Source organism: Oncorhynchus tshawytscha, linkage group LG09, assembly GCF_018296145.1.
Source record: "Oncorhynchus tshawytscha isolate Ot180627B linkage group LG09, Otsh_v2.0, whole genome shotgun sequence".
Taxonomy (NCBI): domain Eukaryota; kingdom Metazoa; phylum Chordata; class Actinopteri; order Salmoniformes; family Salmonidae; genus Oncorhynchus; species Oncorhynchus tshawytscha.
In genome coordinates this window covers 59,549,877-59,567,638 of record NC_056437.1, presented here as the reverse complement: position 1 = coordinate 59,567,638, position 17,762 = coordinate 59,549,877, and the positions used below count along the sequence as shown (strand labels likewise).

The following is a 17,762-nucleotide window of genomic DNA, read 5'->3' as shown; positions in this document are numbered from 1 at the left end:
TGTTCAATCGTTTCTTTCCCAGGATCTTTGAACCAAATGACAACTGGGTTCAAACCTCCAGCGGTTTTTGATCCTTTTACTTCCTGCAGAGTTACTATTTCTCACTGTTCACTTGGTTAAATTCGTGAGGGTGCAGTCAGGTCATTTTAGAATGTATCAGGCCTCTGTTGCCATGATAAAAATAGCTTAGCCACAAGACATAGCCTATAGCATATAAAATGTTCGATGTAGATCACTCACACAATCCATTATTCAATGCTTATTTATTTTTTAGAGGTGCATTGTATAAGCACATCTTGTTATGGTACTCTTCCAATAGTGGCTAATCCCAACGGACAATGCAACAACCTCTTGCTGTAGCTACTGACTGATCTGAAACAACTGAATAGGCAAAAGCAATATGGTGAAACAAACTAGTCATTGGTCACCTCAACCTACCTAAGTTATTTTCAGGCTGGTGGTTATACAGTTAGTCAGAGCAACTTGCTAATTTTCATAGTATGTCAGCACCCCCCTATTACCCTCACTTGACGTAATTTCAATCACTAAGAGTGCTGCGTCCTTCGACAACCTTTTAGGAAGCCTGGCTATCTTGGTTTTTGTTCGGGTAATATTTTGTGCTTTCTTTTACAGAAACCCGTGAGAAGTTTCCCTGAAAAATGTAGTAATTAACCATCTGAATCTCCTCGGTGTACATGTAATCCTCTTTGAATGTTTGTTGTTTTTCTTTAATTCAAGTCACAGTCCCTTGGAGATGGAGCCTGGCACACACAGCTGGGTGCTGTTGTTTGACCTGCAGAATTAGTAACCTGGGGCGAGGATTTATTAAAGACAAATATTAGCTTGTCTTTCAGAAGCATTTATTTCCTGATTTCATTACTGTTACGTCACCTTTTCCTTTCTTCCTTTAGCTCTTTCTTTCTTGCCCTCCCTACTTGTGTTAAAGCTAGAGTCCTTACCAATAACAAAGCGGCACCCCTCTGTTTTGGTAAAAAGCTGAGGTACGGGACAAATGTGACCACTCTTAAATTGATAGACTGAGCTATGGACGCAGGGAGTGACCATCCACAATATAAAAATTATAGTTCTAACCATGTTTTGAGTACTATCACAATAAAAAAAAAATTAGATGCCAAAATTCACACACAAAGGAGACTAAACTCTTTGGTCCTTTTAATAACATGCTGTATGTAAAAATATTGCGTGCCATAAGCTTGGAAAATAAATAAATTAGGGCTGTTTAACTAAAGTTCAATCCGCTTTGTGTTTTGTTTCCTTGCTGCGATACTGGCATTGTCCCGGCCCTCGTTTTGCGGCTATACAGTGTTTGTTTTACATTTACATTGTTTGAACACCATTGGTGTAAAACATGTGCATATTTTGGGTTCTGATGGGGTACAACAGTTTATTATGCTTATGAGGCATTTTTTATTTATATTCTTCAAGAATCAATGGGTATATATCATTAATTAATACGTCCAAAATGGCTTTATCAACTATGGATTCTCGCTATTTACATTATTTTTTAAATTTGAGGTATTTCTCCCCAATTTCGTGGTATCCAATTGGGAGTTAGTCTTGTCCCATCGCTGCAACTCCCATACTGACTCAGGAGAGGCGAAGGTCGAGAGCCGTGCGTCCTCTGAAAAACACAACCACAGCCATGCCGCGCTGCTTCTTTGACACACTGCTCGCTTAACCCGGAAGCCAGCCGTACCAATGTGTCGGGGGGAAACACCGTACACCTGGCTACCGTGTCAGCGTGCATTTGGAGCGGCAGGGTAGCCTAGTGGTTAGTGTTGGACTAGTAACCGGAAGGTTGCAAGTTCAAATCCCCGAGCTGACAAGGTACAAATCTGTCGTTCTGCCCCTGAACAGACAGTTAACCCACTGTTCCTAGGCCGTCATTGTAAATAAGAATTTGTTCTTAATTGACTTGCCTAGTTAAATAAAGGTAAAAAATTGCGCCCGGCCGGCCACAGGAGTCACTAGTGTGCGATGGGACAAGAACATCCCTGCCGGCCAAACCCTCCCCTAACCCGGACAACACTGGGCCAATTATGCGCCGCTCCATGGGTCTCCCGGTCACGGCCGGCTGCAACAGAGTCTGGACTCGAACCAGGATCTCTAGTGGCCTTAGACCACTGCACCACTTGGGAGGCAGCTTTCATACTTTATCATTGAATCCTGTCCTTTATCCTCTGTCTCTCTCAGGGTTGTTTTGAGGCTGGGCCATAGATGACCAGGCTGTGACGGGTGGATTCTGTGTAGGATTGACCCTGGCATGGCTACTGCTAGGAAGAGTAAGTATCGTCCTTGTTTTGTTGCTCTGATATTTGTGTGTTTTCCCTATTATGTGGTGTTCATTGCAAGAATTGGTACTTCAAAAGTGTGTTCAAATTCAAAACATGGTGCAGCTGAGTGAACCTTAACCTTAGCCTAACTCCTTTACTACGTTTCTTTATTCTTCTTCGGGTTGGCAGACATTGTCGATGTCTGGATCAGGCTCCCATCAGTCTCCCTTATACTGTCTGTTTTCAAAATGGTACCCTATTGCCTAGATCGGGGTTTCCCAACGCCGGTCTTCGAGTACCCCAAACAGCACACACTTTTGTTGTAACCCCAGGCAAAAACACCCGATTCAACTTGTCAAGGGCTTGATGATTAGTTGACAAGTAGAATCAGGTGCGCTTACCTGGGGCCACACCAAAAATATGTACTGTTAGGGGTACTTAGTGTGCTACTTCTGACTAGAGGTCTATGGGCTCCATCACTGCTCTTAAGTTTGCTATCAAATTGAAGCCCCCAAAAATCAGGCTTTTCACTGATCGAACAGTACTCAAACCTGTAATAGTTTGTTGTTTGTGATTTCGGAGGCTTTGTGGCAACAACACGGGAGGTCTTGGCATGGAGATGGTAAAGGCTCTCCCACTCTCACCCTCCCCTATGTTATAACAGCACTACAGTATAGAAATACTTAGTAAGTGTGTAATTTAAAGAAGTGATAATCAGGAAGGGTACAGGCAACATGAGACAAGAGAATAAGACCTGGGAGACAGTGGCTGGAATTCAATCCAACCCCTAAATGGCGACGTTTACGTATGCAATGTCTTTGTTTACAATGCACACATACCACGTCTTTAGTCTGAGAACTACATTTATCCAGTTAGTCTTTGGATGTGTGTAATTTGAAGGGATTCTAGTTTTGGGAAAAACCACAATGTGGACTTGATTGAATTAAGCCTGAAGTGTGTCTGTGTGAATGAATATGATGCACATGACAGATAAGCAGGAATTGTTCAGGGAACCTCATAGAAACACAGCAAGAGAGAACACCAGCTGGGAGACAGGTCACTGTCATTAATACCCCCGTCCCAGAGGAGATTGGGTCTTTGTTTCTGCACACAGAGCTCAGCTCTCCCTGGGTCTTTGTCCTCACTTTGATTAATTTAAGCTACAGACAATGAGAGACTTTCTATTTGGTTTCATCTCAATGTATTTTTTATGTGTCTGGGATGTAGAATGGAGGGAGAGAGAGAGAGTCCTGGAAGGACATCGACTGGCACAATGGAATAGTACCAAGGCAGGCTCACTTAAATGCTCTGGGCTGGTGTCCAGAGAATGTGGATTAACCAAACGGTCTTGTTTAAAAGGCTGTGGATCTCTTAGTATTGTCTGAATCCACAAATGTAGTGTAGCCTAGTAGCTAGGCTTCATATTGGAGTGGACACAGAGCTACTCAGAGGGTGCGTTCCAATAATTTCTCCTTTCTCATGAAGTGTACACATTTATTAGCTCCCACAAATCTTATAGCATTGGGTTGGTCGAGGCATGGGGTAGAGGGAGTTTCAACCATATTTTTATACCAGTAATTACCTTTCAAATCAGTGAAGGGAACAAGTGTACACTTTGGGAGGAAGGAGAGATGATTGGGGCGTCGCAAGAGTTACGCATCTTCTACATCACACTTCCATAACAGTTCTGTTCTTCTGTACTGCAACTTTCCCCAAATTCCCCGGTTTTCCAGAAATGGGAAGATTGGAATCACTAGAGTATAAGCAGGAATTCCGGGAATCCTCCAACCAGGATTTCTGAAAAACCGGGGAACTTTGGGAAGTTACCATAATCTTGCTCTGGTGCGTATGCAGGCCAATGAAGAACTGGGACATTTAATCTTTCAGGAATTGTGTACAGATCCTTGCGACATGGTGCCGTGCATTATCATGAAACATGAGGTGATGGCTGCGGATGAATGGCACGACAATGGGCCTTAGAATCTCGTCATGTTATCTCTGCGTATTCAAATTGCCATCGATAAAATTCCATTGTGTCCATTGTCCGTAGCTTATGCCTGCCCATACCGTAACCCCACCGCCACCATGGGGCACTCTGTTCACAACGTTGACATCAACAAACCGCTCGCCCACACAATGCCATACACGTGGTCTGCGGTTGTGAGGCCGGTTGGACGTACTGCCAAATTCTCTAAACTGACGTGGGAGGTGGCTTATGGTAGAGAAATTAACACTAAATTCTCTGACAACAGCTCTGGTGGACCTTCCTGCAGTCAGTATGCCAATTGTATTCTCCCTTGAGACATCTGTGGCCCTGTTTTGTGACAAAACTGAACATTTTAGATTGGCCTTTTATTGTCCCCTGCACAGTGCACCTGTGTAATGATCATGCTGTTTAATCAACTCCTTGATATGCCACAGCTGTCAAGGGGATGGATTATCTTGGTAAAGCATAAATGCTCACTAACATGGATGTAAACAAATTTGTGCACAACATTTGAGATAAGCTTTTTGTGCATATGGAACATTTCTGAAATATATTATCTCAGCATTTATATCAACATGTTGCGTTGATATTTTTGTTCCGTGTAAGAGGGATCCGAGTTTCCCCAGACATTTGAAGGCACCAGAATGACACGCACCTCAGACAGGCAGAAAATAAGTTGGATTACAATCAAAACATTCAAGTTGCCCTGTTCTTCTCTCTTGTAAAGAAAACCATTTTATTTTTGTGACTTATTCCTGAGTGTCACTGGCATAAGAAAATCGCTTGCATAGTGAACTGTTGGACCAGAGGGACTTGCAATTAGTGTGTGATTTTTGTGTGTGTACTGTGATTGAAGGTGTGTACTGTGATTGAAGGTGTGTGTGTGTCAATGTAACAGGGTTATATTGGTGATTCCCCTTGCCACTTTATTGTTAAGCCAATGGGTTTTTGGTTTGAGTTTGTCTTGCCTTCACCTACTCAACATGGCATCTTATTGGCTGGTTTGCGTAGCTTGCTTACGAGGGGGATGTTCCAGTTAGAATCGTCCCAGTGAACAAGCACCAAACCAGCGGTAAGTTGTTGGTTGCAAAGCACTGTACATCAAAAGTGATTTTTATACTCTCAAGTGATGATTTAAATGTACAATTTATATCAAATTGTTTGTAAATGTTATTCGAACATCACACAAGATGCAGTGGTTTTTGGAGAATATTTGTTGTGCATTTTGTTGTAAAGAATTCCCGCCAGTACTAGCTAGCAACTTACTGTGTCTGGTGGGGGGTTCATATATTTTGTACAGTGCGTGAGTGCAGAGTTGGATGGTGAGACGAGCATTGCATGACGTGCAATTTTGTGTCGTTCCTATCAGAATAAAGTTACATGACTGGTGCTACATATTGGAGTTCCGTGTCGATGACTGATTGTACACAACGCAAGAAGAGTACTGTTACATCAACGCTGTTGTTTATGTATACTGAGGTAGTTGTTCTCTCCTCAGGCTCTGCGGCAAAGGCGGGGGCCGTCAGTTTCTCAGAAGAGCCAACCACCGCTATTGCTCCCGCCGGCACCCCCTCCCATGTCCACTTTGACAAGAAGCTCCACGACTCTGTCGTCATGGTGATCCCTCAGCCCGATGGGAACTTCATGGTCAAGGTGGGGTTTTGTTGTTTTTTTGGATTGGCAAATTTAACATGTCTGACGTGTCAATGACCATAACAGTTGGCATAAACGGCACACCCAGAGAGCCAGGATACTCTGAAACTTACCCCTTCGAAATCTCTAGTGGTCCCACAGTCACTCTTCTTTACTTGTAAAAGTCAATACAGCCAGTGTTGCCATTTTTAAACTACGACCCTGTATGACAACTAAGGGGAGGAGACAGGCTTTTCTCTCATCTTCTAATTTCCGGTCTCTGTTTTTAAGGTTCACTTCCACTTATGCCAGATAGATCTCTCCTTACTTCCTGCTCCCATAGCCCTCCAACCATCAACTGTTCACGTTAGGGCCCTGAGTTTATCCTGACCAATGAGACCTGTCCAATAAAAACTTAGCCCCACTTCCTGGGCTCCATAGCTAGTGGACCCTAGGAAGAGTAGCTGCTGCATGAGCAACAAGCTAAGGGGGATCCTAGTAAACTAAACTAGTCTACACTTCGCTAGTAGCTAGCCCCATTTTTTTTTTTTGGACTGTTTTAGGAGCCATTAGCCTGGTCACAGATCTGTTTGTGCTGCAAATTGCCAAGTTGGCTATACAGCACAAGTAGATGTGGAACCAGGCATTGAAGTGGATCAGAGAACCTCTGTAGTCTCTGCAGAACAGTAACAGTAGGCCTGGGCAGTATGACTGTGCTGTTCTGACCGTCCTTTTATTCCACTGCCCTGGTGTGGGAAGCGGGATCCACCAGACAGACGGCAGGGTTGAATGTGCCGTGCGTCTGAAGTTCTCATCTACCCACTAGGAACCTCATGGTTGCCATGGAAACGGGGGTAGACCAATCGTAGCCAGAGTCGCGACTGGCAACCGGGGCTTGTGTCGATCAGATGTGGTGGGCTGTAGTGTGTGGGGTGGTTGGAGATGGACGATACGTTGCATAGCTGTATAATCAAAGCACTGGGTTTGTTTGTTTCCTTCACACTCTTCCCTCTCGATCTCCTTCACTTGTTCTGTGTTTTTGTTTGACATTGCTAGAGGGGCATTTGAGGCTTGGGTTGCTTGTTTGAGGCATTCGAGACTCACTGGAAGTGCTGAGGGTTATCTTTTGGCTCCTCTCTTCCTCTGGCTTGCTCTTTTCTCCCTCTTCTCTTGCAGCTTTTTGCTTGCTCGCCATTTTTATTTGTATATTTTTTTACATCTTCACTCTCTCTTTCTTGCTGCTGTTATATTGCATTGTCGTTTTTATGAAATTACATGAACCAGAAAGGATGTTTATCAGAGAGAGAAAAGCAAGTTTCTTTTTGTAGCAATTTTTGTCATCAGATGAAACTTAAGGATGTGCATGTTCAAAACAGGAAGCTTCTTTGCAGGGTAGCTCTGTCTTTTATTGCTTGAAAATGCCTTTCCTGGGCATTTGTGAATATGGTGACTGAATTAGTCTCTTTTTCTGTCTCCTGTCCATCCCCCCCCACCCTCAGGTTGGTTTTCTGAAGACCCAGCACAAGTATGAGATTGTCTTCGACCTCCCTGAGGTTCCGTCACTGGGGAAGGCTGTGTGTCCAGCTCCTGTACCCAACCAGCACATCTGCATCACCAATATCACTCCTGTAGCAGAGGGTATGTCAGAGTCTTGGTCAAGCCGGCCTCAGCCCTTGTCCCGGTCCCAGTCCCACCCGCCCATCTAACCCCAGACTCCAGCCCCAGCTACTTCGACCTACTAGCCCACGCTTCGGTTTTACTGTAGCTGTCAGCCCAACCCCCAGATACAGCCTTTTCCCTACACCCAGAATCCAAACCCTTTTGAAATTCACTGATCTTTCTCCAGTTGACCAGACCTTCATATCAGTCATTCTTTATAGTAGCCAGACAACTAATATGTACAGGAAACACTGAAAGATTGCTAACATCCCCCAAGGGGTTTCTGTAGTTCGTAATGAGGGTTTTTATTACCACTTACTCACTACAGTGGTTTGTTCTAGCATTGACTTTAGTTTGTTGTGCCATTCCATTTCACCATCTGCTGGGATACCATGACCTTCTACTTTTGTGTGTGTGTGTGTGTGTGTGTGTGTGTGTGTGTGTGTGATTTGTAGTGTTGGCCAGCTGTGTTTAATGTGCTTGACCCCAGAGTTTTTACACTCTGGTAGACATTTCGCTCCCCTGGCCCTGTGAGTCTGGCATCTCTGTCCACTCTACCCATTCAAGAGAAACACCCATACTTAATTGAGTGTAAGAAATACAGAAAAAATAGAGGGAAAAGTCAACAAATAATACAATTATTGCAGTCATAACAAGTATCTTTCTCTCTCTCGCTCTCCCTTCCTCCCCTCTTCCCCCCCCCTCCCCAGGTGGTCTGAGAGTGACGTGTGAGTACATGGCCCACCAGGAGGGAGTGCTATGTGAGGAGCTGATGCTGGTCAGTGAGAGCCAGGAGGAAGTCTGTGTGGGGGTCAAGGTTCAAGCCCGCGTCATGGGTAAGTGTAGGGGGAAGTTGTCCCTAGACTCTGTTTTGGATAAGATTGGGATTGACGAAGGGATGACCTGATCCTAGATCTGTACCAAGGGGAACTTCACCCCGCAGCAGGTAAGTCTACAGTTACAGCCATGATGACAAAACCAATTTGTTCCACGTTGTCTTCATTGCAGTCACGCTGTGCAGGAGATCTCGCAATGCCTGGGAAAGTGTTTAGCGACCAAAATGATATAGCAGTACTTTGAGACGTGAGCATGTGTAGATCTCAGAAGATTTCTGTATCATGTCAGTGTGGTTCCTGAGAGATGTTAAACACTTCTCCAGGTGTTGTGAGATCTGATCACCTGCACACTTTTCATGCAACTAAAACTTGTAGTCACCACTTTTAAAAAAATAAAAAAAATTTTTAACCTTTATTTAACCAGGTAGGCCTGATTGAGAACAAGTTCTCATTTACAACTGCGACCTGTCCAAGATAAAGCAAAGCAGTGCAACAAAAACAACAGTGTTACACATGGGATAAACAAACGTACAGTCAATAACACAATATTCAAATCAGTATACAGTGTGTGCAAATGTAGTAAGATTAGGGAGGTAAGGCATTAAATAGGCCATAGTGACGAAATAATTACAATTTAGCATTAACACTGGAGCGATAGATGTGCAGATGTGTAAGTAGTGATACTGGGGTGCAAATGATCAAAAATAAATAACAATATGGGGATGAGGTAGTTGGGTGGGTAATTTACAGATGGGCTGTGTACAGGTGCAGTGATCGGTAAGCTGCTCTGACAGCTGATGCTTAAAGTTGGAGAGGGAGATACGTCTCCAGCTTCAGTGATTTTTGCAATTCGTTCCAGTCATTGGCAGCAGAGAACTGGAAGGAAAGGCAGCCAAAGGAGGAGTTGGCTTTGGGGATGCCCAGTGAAATATACCTGCTGGAGTCCATGCTACAGGTGGGTGTTGCTATGGTGACCAGTGAGCTGACATAGCCAAGACTTATAGATGGAGCCAGTGGGTTTGGCGACGAATATGAAGCGAGGGCCAGCCAACGAGAGGATACAGGTCACAGTGGTGGGTAGTATATGGGGCTTTGCTGACAAAACCGATGGCACTGTGATAGACTACATCTAATTTGCTGAGTAGAGTGTTGGAGGCTATTTTGTAAATTACATTGCCGAAGTCAAGGATTGGTAGGATAGTCAGTTTTACGAGGGTATGTTTAGCAGCATGAGTGAAGGAGGCTTTGTTGCGAAATAGGAAGCCGATTCTAGATTTAATTTTGGATTGGAGATGCTTAATGTGAGTCTGGAAGGAGAGCATGGCCCGGTGGAAAGCAAGGCCAGCCGTAGAAAAATGCTTCTTGAAATTCTCGATTATCGTGGATTTATCGGTGGTGAGTGTTTCCTAGCCTCAGTGCAGTAGGCAGCTGGGAGGAGGTGCTCTTATTCTCCACGGACTTTAGTGTCCCAAAACTTTTTGGAATTTGTGCTACAGGATGCAAATTTCTGTTTGAAAAAGCTAGCCTTTGGTTCCCTGACAAACTGTGTATATTGGTTCCTGACTTCCCATAAAAATTGCGTATTGCGGGGTCTATTCAATGCTAATGTGGTACACCACAGGATGTTTTTTGCTGGTCAAGGGCAGTCAAGTCAAGAGTGAACCAAGGGCTATATCTGTTCTTAGTTCTACATTTTTTGAATGGGGCATGCTTATTTAATTTGGTGAGGAAAGCACTTTTTAAAGAATAACCAGGCATCCTCTACTGACTGGGTGAGGTCAATATCCTTCCAGGATACCCGGGCCAGCTCGATTAGAAAGGCCTGCTCGCTAAAGTGTTTTAGGGAGCATTTGACAGTGATGAGGGGTGGTCGTTTGACCGCGGACCCATTACGGACGCAGGCAATGAGGCAGTGATCGCGAGATCCTGGTTGAAGACGGCAGAGGTGTATTTAGAGGGTAGGTTGGTCAGGATGATATCTATGAGGGTACCTGTGTTTACGGATTTGGGGTTGGTTCATTGATAATCTGTGTGAGATTGAGGGCATCTAGTTTAGATTGTAGGACTGCCGGAGTGTTAAACATATCCCAGTTTAGGTCACCTAACAGTACGAACTCTGAAGATAAGTGGGGGGCAATCAATTTGCATATGGAGTCCAGGGCACAACTGGGGCCTGAGGGGGGCCTATAGCAAGCGGCAACAGTGAGAGACTTATTTCTGGTAAGGTGGCTTTTTAGTAGAAGCTCAAACTGTTTGGGCACAGACCTGGATAGCATGACAGAACTCTGCAGTAGATTGTGACCCCGCCCCCTTTGGCAGTTCTATCTTGGCGGAAAATGTTGTAGTTGGTGATGGAAATTTCAGAGTTTTTGGTGGCCTTCCTAAGCCAAGATTCAGACACGGCTAGGACATCAGGGTTGGCGGAGTGTGTTAAGCCAGGTGAGCATGTGTGGGGGGTGGGACACGAGCTATCTAAGGCAAGGTGAGCGGGACTGAGGGCTCTATAGTGAAATAACACAATAAGGACGAGACAGGCATATTGACATTAGAGAGAGGCATAAAGCGGTCACATGTGTTGATTCGGGAGAGCTAAGACAACAACGGGTAAATGGCGATGAATGGGCAGAGCGGGTCATTTGAGTACATACAGGACCTGAGTTCGAGGCTGGGGCCGACAGATAAACAAAATGGGGTACCGTGTTATTGGAACAGTCCAGGGGGCATCAGCTGTGTAGCCTAGTGATCATAGGGTCCAAAGAACAGCAATAGGTGAGTCAGGGAGCCGTTCAGTAGTCAGTACTAGGCTAGGCAAGTGGGAGACATGACGTTTAGAAAGCTACGGGGTCCAGAAACAAGGGTCCAAACCAATTGGCAAAAGAGGTATTGTAGCCCTAGAATTAGTTGGGCCTAGCTCGTGGCTAGCTCAAGTCTAACTGGTGCTTGCTTCGGGACAGAGGCGTTAGCTAACAGTAGCAGCTAGCTAGCTGCGATAATCCGGTGTAATGATCCAGAGTGGCAGGAATCCGGTGATGTGGTAGGGAGAACCTGTCCGATATGCTGTGGCGGTGTCCGAGCTAAGAGGTGAAGACCGCTAGCCGTGGCTAACAAAGGCTAGTAGCAAGTTAGCTGGCTAGCTCCTGATGGAGGTTCCAGTTATAAGGAATAAAAATATCAGATCTGTACCAAATTGGGTGAGTTGGGTTGCAGGAAAGTATATTTAGTTCGTAGATAAAAAGTGAGATTAAAATGTATACGAGAAAAAATAAACGTCTATTTACACGGGATAAGGCAAACACAACACACGGCCGTCTGCTACGCCATCATGGAACGATTACAAGCCTTCTGTCCGTCCTAAAAATGAGTACTTGTGTTGTATCTTGCTGTATGTGCTCTGAAGGGTTAATTTAAATTGGGAAATGTCTGCGGTCCCTGAGGAGAGGTTTGAGAACCACGCTGTACAGTGAACTCTCATAATTTCCTGTGTACACAAGTGCTGAAAACCACCTCCCTTCTTTCTCTAATAATATCATTTCTAAATGGGAAGGGGATACATGGTCAGTTGAACAATTCAATCGAAATGTCAGTTATTTCTGGGTGTGTCAGTTTAGTTTTAATGTAGCCAACTAGTCATTGTCTTCCCAAACAAGGCAAGGCAATGGTGTAGTGTTGTTGAATTGAGTAACAGTCTAGCGCCTAGGAGTCGGATACTGCTCTTAACAATTCATGTTTGGATAATAGGTTGAGAACAATTTATGTAGTAGTGTGCTGTTGCCACCTCCTGGTGAGTCTGAACAGCATGCGTTAAGCATCACTGATGACTTCAATAATGTGATAACTTGAGTAAAATGAAGTGAACCGCACATAAATGGGGAACTTGTTAGATGGATAGATGGGAGCGTTCGTATTCACATGCAAGGTCACAAATGGCACCCTACTACCTACTTGGTGTACTACTTTTGACGTCAAAAGTAGTGCCCTACATAGGGAATAGGGCGTGATTTTGGGACGTAGGTACAGAGTGGGGAGGCGAACATGAACGTCTGTAGGCAGGCAGAGGAGTAGGGGGCAGCATTTTCACTTTTGGATAAATAGCGTGCCCAATTTCAACTTCTTGTTACTCATGCCAAGAATATAAGATATGCATATTATTTGTAGATTTTGATAGAAAACACTGAAGTTTCTAAAACTGTTTGAATCATGTCTGTGAGTATAACATAACTTATGTAGCAGGCAAAACCCTGTTTTTTTTGTTTTTTTTAGGTCTGTCTGTTCAGTGAGTTCTCATTGGGAAACCAATTGTTTTTAATACCGACCGCTTCCACTGGATGTCACCAGTCTTTGGAATTTGGATTAGGTTATTCCTTTGTGCAATGAAGAAGTACGGCCATCTAGGAACTGGGTAACACTGTTGAGAGTTGTGCAAGACTTGAAAAGTAGCGTTGGTTTGTTGTCTTCCTGTATTGAACACAGTCTTCAATTTGATTGTTTATTATCGTTTAAAAACACCTAAAGTTGTATTACAAAAGTAGTTTGAAATGTTTTGGCAACGTTTATGGGCAAGTTTTGAGATATTTTGTAGTGACGTTTTGCAAATTGGAAGCTGTTTTTTTCTGGATGAAACGCGCCAAATAAATTGACATTTTGGATATATATGGACGGAATTAATCGAACAAAAGGACCAATTGTGATGTTTATGGGACATATTGGAGTGCCAACAAAAGAAGCTCGTCAAAGGTAAGGCATGTTTTTATATTTAATTTCTGCGTTTTGTGTAGCGCCTGCAGGGTTGAAATATGCTACTCTCTTTGTTTACTGTTGTGCTATAATCAGATAATAGCTTCTTATGCTTTCGTCGAAAAGCCTTTTTAAAATCTGACATGTTGGCTCGATTCACAACGAGTGTAGCTTTAATTTAGTATCCTAGATGTGTGATTTTAATGAAAGTTGGGTTTTTATTTAATTTAATTTGAATTTGCCGTGCTGCATTTTCCCTGGCATTTGGCCAAGTGAGACGCAAGCGTCCCCTATACCTTATGGGTAGATGGGAGCGTTCGTATTCACATGCAATATCACAAATGGCACCCTACTACCTATTTGGTGTACTACTTTTGACCAGAGCCCTATGGGCCCTGGTCAAAAGTAGTGCCCTACATAGGGAATAGGGTGGGATTTTGGGACGTACAGTGCCTTGCGAAAGTATTCGGCCCCCTTGAACTTTGCGACCTTTTTGCCACATTTCAGGCTTCAAACATAAAGATATAAAACTGTATTTTTTTGTGAAGAATCAACAACAAGTGGGGCACAATCATGAAGTGGAACAACATTTATTGGATATTTCAAACTTTTTTAACAAATCAAAAACTGAAAAATTGGGCGTGCAAAATTATTCAGTCCCCTTAAGTTAATACTTTGTAGCGCCACCTTTTGCTGCGATTACAGCTGTAAGTCGCTTGGGGTATGTCTCTATCAGTTTTGCACATCGAGAGACTGAAGTTTTTTCCCATTCCTCCTTGCAAAACAGCTCGAGCTCAGTGAGGTTGGATGGAGAGCATTTGTGAACAGCAGTTTTTAGTTCTTTCCACAGATTCTCGATTGGATTCAGGCCTGGACTTTGACTTGGCCATTCTAACACCTGGATATGTTTATTTTTGAACCATTCCATTGTAGATTTTGCTTTATGTTTTGGATCATTGTCTTGTTGGAAGACAAATCTCCGTCCCAGTCTCAGGTCTTTTGCAGACTCCATCAGGTTTTCTTCCAGAATGGTCCTGTATTTGGCTCCATCCATCTTCCCATCAATTTGAACCATCTTCCCTGTCCCTGCTGAAGAAAAGCAGGCCCAAACCATGATGCTGCCACCACCATGTTTGACAGTGGGGATGATGTGTTCTGGGTGATGAGCTGTGTTGCTTTTACGCCAAACATAACGTTTTGCATTGTTGCCAAAAAGTTCAATTTTGGTTTCATCTGACCAGAGCACCTTCTTCCACATGTTTGGTGTGTCTCCCAGGTGGCTTGTGGCAAACTTTAAACAACACTTTTTATGGATATCTTTAAGAAATGGCTTTCTTCTTGCCATTCTTCCATAAAGGCCAGATTTGTGCAATATACGACTGATTGTTGTCCTATGGACAGAGTCTCCCACCTCAGCTGTAGATCTCTGCAGTTCATCCAGAGTGATCATGGGCCTCTTGGCTGCATCTCTGATCAGTCTTCTCCTTGTATGAGCTGAAAGTTTAGAGGGACGGCCAGGTCTTGGTAGATTTGCAGTGGTCTGATACTCCTTCCATTTCAATATTATCGCTTGCACAGTGCTCCTTGGGATGTTTAAAGCTTGGGAAATCTTTTTGTATCCAAATCCGGCTTTAAACTGCTTCACAACAGTATCTCGGACCTGCCTGGTGTGTTCCTTGTTCTTCATGATGCTCTCTGCGCTTTTAACGGACCTCTGAGACTATCACAGTGCAGGTACATTTATACGGAGACTTGATTACACACAGGTGGATTGTATTTATCATCATTAGTCATTTAGGTCAACATTGGATCATTCAGAGATCCTCACTGAACTTCTGGAGAGAGTTTGCTGCACTGAAAGTAAAGGGGCTGAATAATTTTGCACGCTCAATTTTTCAGTTTTTGATTAGTTAAAAAAGTTTGAAATATCCAATAAATGTTGTTCCACTTCATGATTGTGTCCCACTTGTTGTTGATTCTACACAAAAAAATACAGTTTTATATCTTTATGTTTGAAGCCTGAAATGTGGCAAAAGGTCGCAAAGTTCAAGGGGGCCGAATACTTTCGCAAGGCACTGTAGGTACAGAGTGGGGAGGCGAACATGAATGTCTGTAGGCAGGCAGAGGAGGGAAGGGGATGTTGTGTGTGAGTTTGTGACGGGGCCGGGAAACAGATCACACAGCTTAAATCCTTTTGGGCTTTACTGACCCTCTCTCTCGCTCTACTTTACTAGCAACACACTGTAATAGAGGACTGGCACTGGTCTGATGTTGTAGGCTAACCCCTTTCTGATAAATAACCTAATGGTATTTTATCTCTTTCTTTCCCCTTTTTCTGTTTCTCTCTCTCTCTGTTTTCCAGACCGTCACCATGGTACACCCATGTTGTTGGAAGGAGTGCGTTGTGTGGGAGTGGAGCTGGAGTATGACTCTGAACAGAGTGACTGGCAAGGATTTGACTAGACCAGGCAATGCGACAACACACACATTCAAACAAAAAGACAGTGCCACATATATTGGAATTCATCATCCACTCCAAACTATCCCTGACCATTCAAGATGTTTTGGTCCAAAAGGAGGATGAAATTAGGAAATGGACAGTGGTTCTTTTTTTAAAGCAAGGCTAATGTGATCAGATCTCTGTTGAGCATACCTCCAGTCTAGTTAGTTAATGCATCTGAAATGCATTGAAACAGGTACTATTTTTTAATTGTCATTAGTACTGCAATGATAGACATTATCCAACTGCCCATGCCTTTCCACTGCATGACCCTATGTTGTGTTGAATGTTTTCTGAATAAACCTATAGGGGGCAGCAAAGCTCACGTAAACAATTCAGCCCATTTCACCCAGCCTGGCTTTAACAGTACCTGTAGGGGTCGACAAAGACCATTAAATGTATCCCTCCCATCTGACATGGAGGGATTGAAAATGACTTATTTTAAGTTCATAATAATAATAATTATACGCTATGAATCAATTGCAAGTGCCTACGTTGCTGTATAGCTTTTACCATCAACTGCCTTCTATTCCTTGCATAGATAAAGGTTAAATAAATATAATAAAAATGTTACAAAATAATCCATCTATCACTCACTAACCTGCCCTCCCTCCCCCAACCCCCTCACCATCCTCTCTGAGCACTCATACTCTTGTTGCAACCTAATCTCTTAGTAAGAAGTATAGTTAGTCACTGTTTACTGTCAATAGTTAGTCACTGTAAATGAATATTCCCATCAAGTTAGAATATCTAGTACAATCAGTCTCTGTATTTCACATAGCGAAGTGGAATTAAACCTGTTTTCTTTATCAAATCAGACAATCTACATGTGTTAAATGTGTTCGCCCTTAATTGTTTTTATATTTGTGTTTAATAGGCTCTGTAATGTCTTAAAGTTATCCCTTGTTATCTGGTGTCCATGCTAGATCCACCCTCCCAGGTTGAGGTCAATTTTCATTTAAATTCCAATCAATTCAGGAAGTACACTGGAATTCCAATTGTCTTCCCTGCTTTTCGATGTGGATCATTCGGAATTGGAATGTGGTTTGCTTTCTGAATTGACCCTAACCCTGCCATGCTTCAAACGATAGTGAAACGGATGGTGGATTCGACTTGGATACCATCCGATCTAGTCCCATCGACGGGTTAAGAGTAGAAAAAGAGGGGGCACTATTGTTCATGCAGTCAGACTGATCAAAATAATATTCTCCACCCACATTGTGATAGGCATCATGTCTGTTCTTAGCGGGGTTGGGTGAATTCAGAAAGGAAACCAAATTCCACATTTCTAATTGAAAAGCGTTTAAAAGAATTGGAATTTCATTGTACTTCCAGAATTAAAATGGAATTGACCCCAACCCTGGTTCTTAGGTTACTGTAATGAGGGATTACTGTACTGGGGGGGGCAGCATTTTATCAGTCAATACACTACACAATACATGTTCCCTTATAGATGTTTGTTGTTGTGATCGCTCTTGTTTTGTTATGCCATGAAAGAATAAAGTTGATGTATTTAAAAAAATAAGTACTTTTGTATAACTGTGCGTTTTGGTCCACTATTTGCATAACTCTGTGATTTTCCCACTGGAGTGTGGTCCTTACTGTACCATTCACTGTGTTCTGTTGGATGTGATGGTACTACAGGATACATCTGTCGTGAGGTTTATAGTGTTTCCCGTAGGCTATGGGTATGCTGCAGTCTAGATATTGGCACAGATCCATAGATTAGGTAGAAAATTGATCCCCCCCCCTTACCCTGACGCACCCGTTTTCCTAGTCCCCTTTGTCTCGCTCTTGCTTCACCTCCATTTCCCTCTACCTCACACATCCTTGTGTGTCTCAGTCCCAATCACGACACAACTTTCCCTACTGCTGTAACCACAGTTTAAAATCTTACAAACGGTCAAGACTTCTCTAGGTTGGCGTTTGTGTGTTCTTTGTTCCTCCACTTCATGGCTGCTCTCGTGTTCTGGTTCCGTCATGACCGTAACTAGCCGTTAGACCCAAGATACAAGACTCGATTCCGTCTCCTTTAGATGACCCAGTCCGCTTATGTAAATTGACTTTACTTATTTGTTTTAAATGCATAACGTGTTTTATGCATAACTTCACAATCCCTT

At 43.3% G+C, this 17,762-nt stretch overlaps 1 protein-coding gene across 5 annotated transcripts in view; it reads left to right on the top strand.

Annotated features, from left to right (window-relative positions):
• The window catches only part of LOC112214612 (UPF0687 protein C20orf27 homolog), a 33,998-nt gene extending 16,831 nt beyond the window's left edge, over window positions 1-17,167 (top strand). For all 5 annotated transcript variants that reach the window (XM_024373497.2, XM_024373496.2, XM_024373499.2 and 2 more), the window contains 5 exons: window positions 2,215-2,303; window positions 5,780-5,934; window positions 7,413-7,551; window positions 8,283-8,408; window positions 15,505-17,167. In XM_024373497.2, coding sequence (XP_024229265.1) covers window positions 2,285-2,303; window positions 5,780-5,934; window positions 7,413-7,551; window positions 8,283-8,408; window positions 15,505-15,605 — 540 coding nt within the window. In that variant the 5' untranslated portion in view covers window positions 2,215-2,284 and the 3' untranslated portion in view covers window positions 15,606-17,167. The remainder of the gene's footprint in view (window positions 1-2,214; window positions 2,304-5,779; window positions 5,935-7,412; window positions 7,552-8,282; window positions 8,409-15,504) is intronic.
• Window positions 17,168-17,762: the final 595 nt, after the last annotated feature.